At 42.3% G+C, this 14420-nt stretch overlaps 1 protein-coding gene across 1 annotated transcript in view; it reads right to left on the bottom strand.

The window, feature by feature from the left end:
- Window positions 1–3052: 3052 nt before the first annotated feature.
- The window catches only part of ITGAV (integrin subunit alpha V), a 66695-nt gene continuing 55327 nt past the window's right edge, over window positions 3053–14420 (bottom strand). The window contains exons 27-30 of the mRNA XM_081023608.1: window positions 13589–13702; window positions 13385–13495; window positions 12006–12128; window positions 3053–10124 (exon numbers count right to left, since the gene is read on the bottom strand). Of these exons, the coding sequence (XP_080879734.1) occupies window positions 10029–10124; window positions 12006–12128; window positions 13385–13495; window positions 13589–13702 (444 nt within the window). The 3' untranslated portion in view covers window positions 3053–10028. The remainder of the gene's footprint in view (window positions 10125–12005; window positions 12129–13384; window positions 13496–13588; window positions 13703–14420) is intronic.

A 14420-nucleotide genomic window follows, 5' to 3' on the forward strand; every position in this document is an offset into this window, starting at 1 on the left:
CGCCCACGTGACGGCGAGGAGGAGGAAGGCGAGGCGAGGCGGCCGTCGACGAGGCGCCTCAGCCCGCCTCCCCGCTCCTTCTCCTGGGCTTCACTTTGGAGAGCAGGCGCCCAGTCCGTACAAGCACGGCTCCCCTTATCTCCCTGCCCCACCCCACAGGGGCACCGCCGAGGGGCTCTGCTGCCGTGTTCCTGCCTCCCTCCCCAGCTGCAAGGGGCCTTGGGGCTCTCCCTAGAGCAAGCGTCCCCAAACTCGGCCCTCCAGATGTTTTGAGACTACAATTCCCATCATCCCTGACCACTGGTCCTGTTAGCTAGGGATGATGTAGTCCCAAAACATCTGGTGGGCCGAGTTTGGGGGTGCCTGCCCTAGAGGCAGCCCGCCCTCGCTGAGGTGTGGCCTCTCCGTGACTGGATGGTGGAGGGTGTTGTCTTCTTCCCCCTAGCAGCAGGGCTTGCGCCTCAAAGGTGCTCCTGGTGTTTCCCAAACGTGGGTCTCCAGAGTGGTTGTGGTTTTTTTTGGGGGGGGGGGGACTACAGCGCCCATCGTCCATGACTGCTAGCTTTGCCAGTTCGGGATGATGGGAGTTCCACTTGACGACTATTGTTTTGCAATAGAAAAGTGTAGGGGGGGGGGGGAATTGAGAAGAGCCATGCAGACTGGCCTGACTATGGGATGTGCTATTCACACACGTACTCCCCACCAGCATTGGGATTACACTGCCAATGCTTATGTCAAGGAAACTTGAGAAAGATAATCTTACCCTGTTAAGTAATTCTTAAACTGATCCACGGACTACTGGTGAATGACAGAAGCAATAGAGAGGAATGCTACAGAGACAGAGGCTTCTTTGAAGTGTCAGTTGCAGCCATGAACGGTAGTGAAAGCTGAATTTAAATGGCTTCTTTTGCTCTCAAATATAGCACTGAGGTGAGGGGAAGGGGGACGGCTACACACGGTCCAGTTTACAGATGCTCAAATTCAGGCATGATTCCTGTGTAATGGTCAGTCATCCAGCGGAAGGAGTGAGAAGTGCTCCTCCATATGGCAACATCAACGTGGAGTTATTTACCATGCAAGTTGCCTGAGATAGCTGTGTCTTGACTGAAAAATGCCTGTGGCTATGGGGACACGTGCAAACCTAGCACCAACCTGATTCCTAGCCCTGCAGTTCCTTCCCCTTCACCCTTGTGTTTGTTGTTCCAAGTGGAATACAATATATAGTTTTACAGCAGGGGAGGAGGAGGCGAGTTTTAATTCAGATGTTTTTCAAACAACCTGTGCACATAGCAGCTGTAATAAAATTCACAAATAACAAGCAAATATGGGCCTGCCATACAACAGACTGGAAGCACTGCTGAGGGAGTGCAATTGTCTGCTAAAAAGCATGATCATCCCAAACAATTCTGAGGGAATGTTAGTTCAGTATTGTAGGGAGCTGTGACAATGGACAGCAACACACCTAACGCGAATCGAGCAAGACAGTGGTCAATATCAGTGTGTTTAGTAGGTCTGTACCAGAATCTACTTGACAAGGATGGACTGATGGCATAAGCACTTAGGTTGTTCAATCCTTTTTGTTTCACACTTAGAGGTTTAGGATGCTCTGGGCATAAGGCCGAGTCCTTTAAACCATCTGGCTCTTAGCCACTAATGGCCCTATCACCCAGGCATTTGCTGAAGTATTTTGAGTACAGTAATGTGTCCCCACCCAATCTAATTCTCAGAGCTTCTCAAAATGCAGCTTTAAGGAGGCAGCAAAATTCTCCCTCAAAGAAAGCAGTGTTATTTTAAGCCTGAAGCAGACAGAAAAGGAAGATATAACAGTTTTAGGACAATAGGATTTGGAGGGGGAAAATGAAAATGTGTGCGCACAGCCTAGAGATTTGCACATTGGCATTATCCAGACAATCAGTGAGCTAAGCTGACCCTGTTTCCCAACCTAATAAAGTTTGCTACTGCATTTGTAATAGTAAATATAGCCAGTGCAGGAGAGAAATCCTGCCACCACGATCCCTTCTGCACTGCTCCATAAACCAATCAGAAGATAGGTGAAATGATGTGATGCTCAGTAAGCACTACTGTATTCGGTAGGATTCAGTCTTAGGCAAGGGTGTACACTATAGGATTGGAAGATGGCTCAGTCAGCAGAGCATGAGGCTTAATCTCAGGGTTGGACTAGATTACTCTTGTGGTCCCTTCCAACTCTACAATTCTGATTTTAAGTCTTCTTTGGCCAAGGAAGTTTTCACTGAGAAAGAATAGCTCCAACTTTTTCCTTGCCCTAGCAGATATTTGGTTAAACAACTGAGTTACCTTCCAGCAGAAAAAGCTGAAGGATTTCATAGTGAAACAACACCTGTGAAATTGTGAATCTTGTCTCCTTTCCTCTTACTAAAATCAAAAGGCTGCTGACTCCTAATGTCCTGAGCAAACTGGGGCAACTGGGCATGTGCAGAAGAAAAGGGCACAAGGACAGCTCCTCGCCAAGGAACTAGTACAAAACTGTTGCAGATAGGCTTGGTTTACAGTGGGGGTGGGGGCTGTGCTTTTGAAGGAAGGGACTAACTTGCCTGCAATGCTGCTAAGATAGTAACAAAGCAGACTGAGACTGACTATAAAGAGGTCAGCCAGGATTTTGTACAAGATCTTGCAACCCCTAAAGTGTGGGGCCTTGGGGGTCATTGCCTGGTTTGCCACTGCCCCCCAGATACGGATCCTACCAAGCAAAGTGTTGGTAAGCTTACTTCATCCAATTCCCTGCAACTTCATATTCTTACATAATGTTCTCTTTGCATGCCTTATTAGAGCTGGTCTGTTGTAATGTTCAGTGTCTATAGCCCTGCATCATAATAGCACAATGAACATTCTTTTCCCCAACCACTTAACTAACACCCATGCACCAGTTTGACTAGCTTTTGCTACATTAATGTAATGCATTAGTCCTGGGCAGTCCCAGCTAGTTTTATATCAGGAAAAAATGCAAAGCAATTTTGCGAATGTGAAGTGGTACATATCCTGATATTTGTGTTTTGCAAATAAATCCAAAGGACAGAGTGAAATAAGTATTTTATTCATCAATGAACAGAGAAACATTAGTTATCCTACTATTTACATTAAAGATTTCTTCGATTGATTTATGCAAACAATTTAAAAATAAATCTGACTTTCTTTTCCAAGTGTTTTAACTTCAGTGGATTTGTGGATTAAGGGATGGGCAATGTAGTAAGTCAAGTAATACAGCTAATGTATCTCCTATAGGCTATCTTTACAGCTGCTGTGAGTGACAACAATGATTTGTTTTATTTGTTTTCAACATTTAAAATGCTATTAATTCACAGAACTTTTATAAGGCTTAAAGTGTAAGTGCTGGTGAATTTTATTTATTGCTTTTCCAAATGCATTTTTTAAAAATTCCTGAGCATTAACAGTGTCACCATCCTGTTCATGCACAGTCAAACCCAGTTACACATCTGATGTTTCAATGTGTTGTTATTTTTTTTAAGGAAACATATACTCTTATTTCTAAGAGAAAGTCTAAAGTGCATTGAAGACTTCCACCAAATAAATACACAGAAAATATTTTAGGATGCATCTACAACAGCACCTACAATTCTCAGGCTTCTTTGGGGGAAGAAATGACAGTGAAATTGGAGTAACAGGTGCAGGTATATGGCATAACATATATTATTTCAGCCTATATCCTATGGAATCACACATAGGAAATTAAAGTGGGTTGTGAGACATCTGAAAAGAAATGTTTGTGTGAGATGTTTAGATAAACAGACTGATGGGCTGAATAGCACTGCAGCGTCCTGAGACAAGAGGGCACATCGTAACCAGAAATTCATATTAGCAAAGTGCATTTATGATATAATCAAGAAAAGGTCTGTTATGTGTAGTTACACTGCCAATCATTGGTTTGTTTAGAAAATGACGCACGTGTTTCACAAACAATAAATCACTACTTATATATATAAAAATTAGGAAATGGTGAAATAAAATACACAAACTAAACATCAAGACCACAAACTTAGGTTGGAATCCAAAGATTTATCTTAGACCTGCTGAAAGTCTTGTGCTTACCCCATTGGGATGTTTTACTTTTATTTTTGCCTAACAACCCTCCACCCCATGAGAGATCATAAATTGCTTTTGCCTTTCCTTTGTCATATTAGCCAGATGTTACAGACAACTCCCTGTCTCCTATCCCCAGTTCCCTGTAATGTCTAGGCCAAAGATGGAGAATCCAGGGCCCTCCAGATGTTGTGGGTCTCCAAGCAACATAGCTCCAGCATAGCTAATGGTCATGGACAATGGGAGCTGTAGTCCAACAACATCTGGAGCACTATAGGTGTCCCACCTGTGGTATAAATAGAAACACAGTACAGTGATGTGACATAATTGCACTGTGTTGTGCCTCACCTAATTCAATGTTGGCCAGCTGGGGCAAAGCAGAGCACAGTACAATAATATAATACCATGTGTGTCTTCAGACATTGCAAGGAAGCTCTGGCAATGCTGTTCTTATAATGTCTAGTTAATCCCCGAGTTTGAAAACTCAGCTGTGCAGCATGAAGGACTGTCTAAAGAAGCAAACAAATTAAGCACCCTTAGATAAATGGATATTTGGGTTCAGGCCATAGTCTCTCACTGGTTAGTATTAGTGTTAAGTAAAATGTGTGTTACTTTTTTAATGGTGGGTTAATTGATGTTGAATTGACATGGAACATTATTGTAAGGTCAGTATATTTAGAGGAATAAATGTCAGACACAATAGTTGCAGTGTACTATCAGCTCAGTAACAGTACAGTCATTATTTTACTTGCAAAGTTATAAAAAACTAAATAAGTTTACAACTAGCAAACTTTGCTAACGTACGCGGTGTGTCGCCCAATGTGGGCAATCACATTTCTAGAGTAATTATACAGACAAGGAGGCTGCAAACCTAAGTATTCTTACTAGTGAATACGTTCTGCTGAAAGCAATGGAGCTTACTTCTGATTAATCCTGTGGGTGATCATAATACTATCTAGAGCAGTTACATAGTCACTGTGGTTGCACACCTAAGCAGTATTATTAGTGCACAGGTTCTACTAAAAGCAATGGGGGTTAGCTATGAGTAAACCTACTTAAACCTGCAAGGTCAGTTTAGTATATTTGCTCTCTGCCCTGCTGACCTCTGGGAGACAATATATGCTACATTCATCTCAGGCCAACATGTGTGTGAGGTGCCACATTTTATGCTTGTCCTGGGTTTGGCTTTGGTACTAATTTTGTAGTAAGGAGACACAGGGAAAAGACAAATGGAAGAGCCTGACTTTCAATCTGAAGTGTTTGCACCAATATAAAGTCTTCAGAGAGCCCATAAGATGCACTCAAGTACTTCCTCTCTAGGTCCCTGGAATTCTTCATGCAAGTAAAAGAAAAACCCTAAGTGGAATGAGTATATAAATGCATGTTCAACATCAGTGATGACTTGCATAACTATAAGAGATATAGTGTATGAAACGGAAAGTGGAGTTTTCTGCCCAGAAAGTGTTTTGGCTCTCCCCCCCACCACCTCTGCAAATATTTTCAACTGAAGCAGTTCATACATACTGGGTTAAGTTCACGCATGCTCGTTGAGTGTATTATATTTGCACATGGATATTCCACTTCAACTTCACACACACAACATTCATAACATAAAGTCACTTGATACTGCCTTTGAAATAGCCATCACAGGTCAAGCAGGACAGATAGAGGTTTCTGTATGACCTTAAACTCTTTAAAAATAAATAAATAAAATTGGGTGTCCTGTGACATTATGTAACAAACCTGCAAATGTGAATGAATTTTAAGTGACTAGAGATATGCGCAACAGGGAGAGAATGCCCCGACAGAATTACAGCATCTGGTTTTTCCTTAGTGAGGCCTGTATATGTTGATAATTTGGCAAGGAATTAATTAAAACTGGTTATAAAAGATGAATTGCATTTGATATTTTTTTTTTAAAAAAAAAGAGCAGCGAACTCAGAAAAACATCAGGCCCCATTCCCAGCCCGTTGATTCAGTTATAATAACATTACATTCCGTTAAATAATTCAATCAACTCAGTACCTCTCAGAATATGCCATGAAAATGAAGCAGTGGTGCACCCATATTAAAGCATAAATGCATTATGGACAGATAGATAGCAGCTCTATCTGCAATAGAATGACAGTGTCTTATGAAGAATGGGTGGTTGGTTTCTGGAAGGGATTTTTATGAAGAGATCACACAGCTCTGTTGATAAGAGCATGAGACTCATAATCTCTGGGTCATGGGTTCAAGCCCCATGTTGGGCAAAAGATTCCTGCATTGCAGGAGGCTGGACTAGATAGCACTTGTGGTCCCTTCCAGCTCTACAATTCTATGATTCTATGGTTTGTTCTAATGCTGTGTATAATAACTTTGAAGGAAATATCATACTATATAATACCACTTTGTATTTTTTAAAAAAGCGGTTGCCTATACATAGTTCATTTGATTATTAGGGAGTCCTATATTAGTGATGGGACACAGGTGGCGTTGTGGTCTAAACCACTGAACCTAGGGCTTGCCGATCAGAAGGCTGGCGGTTCGAATCCCTGCAACGGGGTGAGCTCCCATTGCTCGGTCCCAGCTCCTGTCAACCTAGCAGTTCGAAAGCACGTCAAAGTGCAAGAAGATAAATAGGTACCACTCCGGCGGGAAGGTAAACGGCATTTCCGTGTGCTGCTCTGGTTTGCCAGAAGCGGCTTAGTCATGCTGGCCACATGACCCAGAAAAACTGTCTGCGGAGAAATGTCAGCTCCCTCGGACAGTAAAGCGAGATGAGCACTGCAACCCCAGAGTCGTTCACGACCGGACTTAACTGTCAGGAGTCCTTTACCTTTACTATATGAGGTATACTTTGGCAAAAAAGCACTGATGTTGCAACATAATGCCTCTCAAATTATGAAACCTCTATCACACACCCCTAACACCACACAGAACTGAAAAACCCAGTGCTACCTTTATGTCTTTAATTAATGCATTTTGTCAGTTTCCTAAATCTTGTTGTTTTCAGATATTTAAATTTAAAGATGCCAAAACTCCCAACACCACTGGGTTACAGCTGTTAGCTGTGGGAGCATAGGACTGAGTTGTTCACTGAGTATGTTAAGCTGCAGAGAAAAGAAATTCAAATTTCTAGTTAATAATACAAATTGGCAGATTGCTAAATGATATACCACTCGAAAATTTATGCTTTTTGTAATACAGGACACCAAGATGTGTCTATTCAACAATGAACTTGATTGATTACTCACTCTGGGTTGCAATTCTGTGCACACTTACCCGACAGTAAGCCTCACTGAAAAGAATGGGACTTACTTCTGAATGCATAGGATTGTACTGTTAAGAAGGATACTTTCAGTAACAGCTATGTCTAGATACAGACCAATAGAACCACAAGGCCAGAATTTTTTTTTATCTCTTATCTTAACCATATTTGCTTCCAATTAAGCAGACTGAAGTGGCAGGACATAACCATTTGGTTTTGGTTTGGGGGGGGGGTAGCGTTTTTTGTACATTTTGATGCATAGGCTTTTGCTGTGTACAAAATATATATTCTTCATGAAAAAATTATTAAGTATAAAATGCTTAATATATTTCATTTTGCCTACTTCTGTGACATTCGTTCCTTTAAAAATATTTACATACAGTACAAATTCATTCATCTGAATGGTCTAGGAGGGGATATCCAAGAAAAAAGAGATTTGGATAAACTAGAGTACTATTTACAAAGTGTTGCAGCATCATTGGCCCTTATGGAAGAACACACTGTGTATGTGGCAAAGCAAAACTATCCAATAACTCAGGAAACTGATACAATCTGTTGTGTTTTGCAGTTGCAGTTCATGCTTATCAAAAAATCACCTCTTTCAGTATGGCATTTGTATGGAAAGTGCTACTTTGAGCCCCATAGAAGCAATTGTCTTCTCTTTATTTTCTTAAGCCTAGTTCACACCTGCATGCTCATCACTTGATAACTTGCCTGTATGAAAGGGCCATCAGATCTGGCACCATGGCATAGATAGAGCTCTATTTTTCCAGTTGCTCCTAAGTTCACACATTCAGCTAACAGTCATTGAGTACAGTAATCAATATCCCCCCCAAAATCAAATGATGTGCATGCACGTGGTGCACTAGGCCTGAGATAAACACTAAAACTTAAGTCCCTTTGTATTTTTCCTCTCACAGAAAATAGAGATGATGTTAAAAATAAATCAGCAATTCAGAACCACATCGCTTTGATAAATCGACCTCATTTCCCAATTTTGGTAGTTCATCTACATGGCACACAGTTGCTCTCATAGTCCACATTTTTTATTTCTGCAACTAGGCATATCCTTCCCTTTAAATGTACTTACAATACCCCATTTTAGGAAAAGGTAGAAGCACCCAAGACCAAACCTTACAATTCAGCTTCACATTTGCCTCCTTCTGTATTATCGCCTCAGTGGTCACTCTTCTCCAGGAAAGCTCTCCGTGAGAGCTCTTTAATACCTGGCTAACTATCTCCAATGGGGTTTCAGCTTCCTTCCATAGATCAAATCCTGGCAATGATCCCAGAAAGAGTGAAGGTACAGTCGACATCCTCTGAAATCCCATTCACCGGAACTGCCCTTTAAGGCTCTTTCCCGCTTAACAACATGCATCCTGCGAGCTGTTCAGAATAAAATGCTTTCCCTTCATTACTTCACTGCTTTCCTCTATGACGATTTTTTTTTTAACTTCCTGGCAAATGCAACTATGAGGGGGGTCCCACTTGAGACAGCATGACATTGCCACTTAGTATCTTCACTGGGACATGCTCAGCACAGCATGTCTGCTATCACCGCCTGTCAACTTACTTGTACAAACAGGATTCCTTCTTTACATGTCTAAGGGTTTGATCTGTAAAGACCCAGAGCAAAGCCAAGATCTAGAGCGGGATGTGGCCTTCTGAACTCTTCAGTTTTCTACCTTAGGCTGCAGGTAAGAGTTGGAAATTGTGAGACACGTTTGTTGAAGGCTTCTAGTGGGCTTATAAGAGGTTACAATTCCAATTCATCTAAGCACCATTTGCTTTGCTCCCTCTATTTCCTCTTCTTGCTCATCCTCCAACAGGCTAGTTTTGCTAGAAATAATTCCGTTTTGTTTCAAAACTTGCATTTTGAAAGCAGAAGTAAAATTATGCATAGTAAGGTCAAGCAGATACTCTTAATTATTTTTATAATATATTGTGATTGAAGAATTTCCATTTCCTTGTATAGGCTTTGAATTTTCTGAAGTGCGGAAAAATTATGAAAGGCTAGAAAAGTTATCAGAAGTCTGGTGCACAAATCAATCATTTCCCAGAGTATGGGTATATTAGTGTCTAGAAAAAGGCTGATGATATCTCATAAATATTAGGAAACCGAAATAAATCTTTTGCATCTACGAAGTGGACAGCAATTCCTGAAATGGGTACCGTATAGTTGTCTTCTATGGCGAACTCACTGAAAATCATATAACTGGAGCATAACATTGTACGTTTTGTCAATTTAGATGTTTCTGGTTTGAAAATGTAGTGGCAAGTTAAGTACTTCTCAGGATTGGTGAGTACCGTTAGAATGGTCCAGCCCAGACAGTCTTCAATTAGTGTACACACAGTTCATTAAACGGATGTAGTAGTTGCAGGTCTTCAAACTCTTGCTAGCAGTTCAAGTTGTACCAATCAATACATTTTATGTCTTTAGTCTTCCGGAGCCGGATAAGCAAGGCTGTGGCACTAAAAATATGCTCATCACTGCACATGTATTAGTCATGTATGTGAACAGGATTAAATAGGAGGGAGGCTAACATATTGTTAACCTCTGACTACTGTAAATGCCAGAAGACACCTGCAGTGCAATTCTAGACAGTCTGTCCCTCAAGGCAGAAAAAATACACATTTTTTTAAAAAAGGAAGGTGTTGACCATTCTGAACCTTTTGGTAAATGACACAGCTAAAACACTGCTTAGGCCTCTGATGTCCCTTCTCCATTTTCATGCGGCTGCAGCTGTTCCCTTTCTTGTTCTTCCTGAGGTGGCCGCACACGCTTGAAGAAACCCACCTGTGTTGTAGAGAGAAAGGAAGGAAATACAATGCACATTGGGAGCGACACGGGAATTATCTCTGCCCATAAACACCCCTGGGCCTCACTCATGGGGGTATCAAAATAGTTAAGGCATCCCCACAACAGGTAGACAAATGCAGCCCCCAATTTCAAAAACATTTTACCATGCGCACAGAATCCGCATACAGTGGTACCTCAGGTTAAATACTTAATTTGTTCTGGAGGTCCGTTTTTAACCTGAAACTGTTCTTAACCTGAAGCACCACTTTAGCTAATGGGGCCTCCTGCTGCCGCCGCGCCGCCGGAGCACGATTTCTGTTCTTATCCTGAAGCAAAGTTCTTAACCTGAAGCACTATTTCTGGGTTAGCGGAGTCTGTAACCTGAAGCGTATGTCACCTGAGGTACCACTGTACGTGCATGGGACTTCCATATGCCACGCTACTGTTGTTACACGCACAACATCCACATACATAGCCTAGTTGACCCAGCACATCAACAGCACTTTAAAAATCTATTTACTGCTGAACCTCTTGCCACCAGCAGAACTCAGCCAGGCCTTCTGCAATAACAGATCTTTAAACATCTGGACGTAGATCTTAAGCAGCCAAGTCATTGTTACTATTTTAAAACATTTAAATATTTCCCGTGCAAGCTCCTGTTCTGTGAGGTTGGTCTGAAAACTGGTATAACTAATACTCTGAGTAAGCAAACCTGTAAAAGGGCTGGGGAGGGTCCATTTGAATCAACTAGAACCAGAGCTCTCACAGCCGACCGCTACAGAAATCTCAAAGGCTGTACAACATGTTTCCTTCGGTTCTTTTCCTTGTGTTTATCTGAAGCTGCAGCTAAATGGACAAACTCCCTGTTTTGTGCTTTCATGTGATTGGGCACGTGTACCTCTACAACCATGCTGAATGCCCCAAAAGATTACTTATCTGATTTCTGTCTTTGGCTACTGGATTTCTGGCTTTGATTTCCAAATATTTATATGGAACACAAAAGGTAAGTCAGTTTAGAGGAACAGGGGAATCTTTAGGCTTGGTAGAGGTCCCAGTTAGACAGCTTCCCCAATCCACAGCCTTTTGCCCTGCACCTGACATCAAGTGTAGGGCATATACCGATGTTGCTGGGATGTGCTGCACTACAAAGTGCCCTACTGAGAACTTTCTAATACAGCCAATCAACAGGCTGGCAGAGGAAATAGGGCCATTTTAATTGAAACCTGTTTGCAAACAAAAAGGGCACATTCTTTGTGCCCATCAGCTGATCTCCTTTGCGGGTGTACTGCCAGTGCCCATCAGTGGATTTGTGCCCAGTGATCCCCTCTGGAGAGGTCATCTTGGGGGATTGACAGGTGGTCAGTCCCACCCATCTTTCAAAGTTTCTTTGTGGCAGAGGTAAGGATCTGGCCCACTGACTGGATCCAGTTCCCCACCCATGATTTAGAGCAGCCTTCCTCAACCTTGGGTCCCCAGATGTTTTTGGCCTACAACTCCCATCATCCCTGACCACTGGTCCTGTGAGCTAGGGATCATGGGAGTTGTAGGCCAAAAACATCTGGGGACCCAAGGTTGAGAACCACTGATTTAGAGGCTTCTTCCCCCTAGGTTGAACCTACTCAGAAATAAGCTCCACCAAGTTCAATGGGAGCTAAGCACAGACGAGCATAGGAGTGCACTCTGAAAAGTACCATAGTACAATAAAATGAGCCAGGATAGCTCAGCTGGTTAGAGCGTGGTGCTGATAAGGCCAAGGTTGCAGGTTCGATCCCCATATGGGACAGCTGCATATTCCTGCATTGCAGGGGGTTGGACTAGATGATCCACAGGGTCCCTTCCAACTCTACCATTCTATGATTCATTAAAGACACCACTTACCCTGTACATTATAAAGACTAGAAGTGCCAGAAGTAATAATCCTGCTAAGACGGCTAGTATGATTACCCAGACTTGCACGGTCATGGGTGCTGGCTGAATACCCCACAGGATATTCGTGGTAACCTAAAGAGGAGGAGATGACAACATATTTTATAGAGAAACAATGTAGAGCATTGCAGGGATATGCTTCAGAAATTCTTCATGATTCACTTGCATGTGGCACACCAGCGGGCAGAAACAAACACTGTTCAACGAAAGGGAAGGAACAAGGTTTTCCTGGCCTATGTTTGTGTGTATATTGTGATTTGGCAGGAGCAAAATCTGACACTGCTTGCCAAATTGCTCGTAAGATAAAGGTAGCTTCTGGTCGGAAGATGATCGCATAGCTTCACTGGCTTGGATTTTGAGTTTGCTCCCACTGATGGGAATATGCTTGAGTGGTATTCACTCACAGGACACTTGATGGCAGAAGTGGGAGAGGCAAGCTTAATCAGTACCCTCCCTTTGCCCTGCAGCCACTTGCACCCTATGAAAATCTGCTGTGGAGATGTGGAGGAATCTCAGAATCGCCTCCCAGCTTCTGGAGCAAAAGCCTTCCATGAACAGAAGTACAGTTGTACCTTGGAAGTCGAACGGAATCTGTTCCGGAAGTCCGTTCGACTTCCAAAACGTTTGGAAACCAAAGCACGGCTTCTGATTGGCTGCAGGAAGATCCTGCAGCCAATCAGAAGCCACAAAGCCCCGTGGGACGTTTGACTTCCAAAAACAGTTCGCAAACCGGAACAGTCACTTCCGGGTTTGTGGCGTTCGGGAGCCAAAATGATCGAGAACTAAGCTGTTCGAAAACCGAGGTACGATTGTAGTCCTTCCATTTGGGGAAGGTTATTAGGGCCAATTAAACACCACCGAAGCCTCCATGCTGTCTAGCTTAATATTGCTGGCTTTGATGGTGATAACTCTGCTGAAGTTCAGGGCTGCAATCTTGTGCACATTTACATGGAATTAAGCCTCAATAGAACATATATGTCCTAGGTAAACATGCATAGGATTGGGTCTGCAATTGTGTGATTAGTCGATTGCAATGCAATGGGCTGGCTCCGAGTTCTGCACCAATGCTATTCTGTATGCCAGCGCCAGACATGAGCCCATTCTGGAGCAGCAGTGTGAAGGCCGCATCTAAAGCTTTTAATTGAAGGCTAAAATTTAATTAAAAGCTTCAGCAGCATGCGATAAAACTGAATGAGCCCAACAATCCACAATTTAATATAGCACAGTAAAAACATTGGAAGCAGATCAGATGCGTGTTTCATTTTGACAACTCTTTTCAGCTTAATTGTGTTGCCCTGGGTCACGCTAATTTTGAATATCAAATAGCTTACTATTGTAGAATTGTGGACATCTTCGGGAAAGGAAAGATTCTTGTAAGGGAACTCGATAACGCTGAAGGAAGCGGATGATTTGAGAGAATAGGAGTGGTTCTGGTTTTCTTTCTGTGATGGGAATGATAAGAAAGAAAATGTCAAATTAGAACCCATATTATTCAGGGGCAGGCAGATGTCGTAGAAACAGCAATGGATGCTTACGTTCATGAAAGTCTGAGTCCAAAGGCGAGATTTTAAATACAGAATTGCCGTCTTCTCCCTCTCTAGGCGACCCACTTGGCAGAATATCTTTAAACATTCTGCAGTTCCGCAGCCCTAAGGTTAAAACAATAGGAGAGGAAGAGCTGTACATGAGTTTTCAGATCTTATGTTCAAAGGAAACTGGTACCACAGAGCTATCCATGCTTCCATTTACTTCTTGATTTATTTCCTATGTGTTGGATCCACCTCCTGAGAGCTACTTGTTATGCTGTTATTACTACAATGGTGACCCAACATGTTTGGTGGTGTAACAACTACTAAACCCTGCTTGGACACCACTGCAGCGAGACTTTGAATTACGCTGCTGGTGACTTGTGTGATATTCATACCAAATGTTGAAGTTTGGGTAAAGGGAGTAAAGTGTGAATTAAAAGCATATGCTCCTGAACCATTTTTAGCTAGATCTCCCTGGCTAAATTTACTTACATACATTTCCACTATAGCATTCACCAAAATGTCTGGGAACTAACAGCAACTTGTTTTCCCCTGAAGATGTTTATTTCATGTAAGTAGAGTGGCATGAAACGACATTTCTGCCTGTTATCTCATTCCCTTTTCTGCTCCAGTTTCTTCAGCTAGAGAACAGACTGTCAAAACTACCCTGGATGCTTCAAAGAAACAGCAAGAAGAAATCTCATGTGTTCTTGTTCTTATTCTTATTCTATTCAATGAGATTTCTTCCAGCAAGAATATTATTAGCTCAACAATGGAAGCAAGAGGAAATGCCAACAAAAGAAGAATGGCAAACGAAATTGATGGACTATGCTGAGCT

The sequence above is a fragment of the Podarcis pityusensis genome (genome assembly GCF_964106645.2).
Source record: "Podarcis pityusensis genome assembly, chromosome: 1".
NCBI classification, from domain to species: Eukaryota; Metazoa; Chordata; class Lepidosauria; order Squamata; family Lacertidae; genus Podarcis; species Podarcis pityusensis.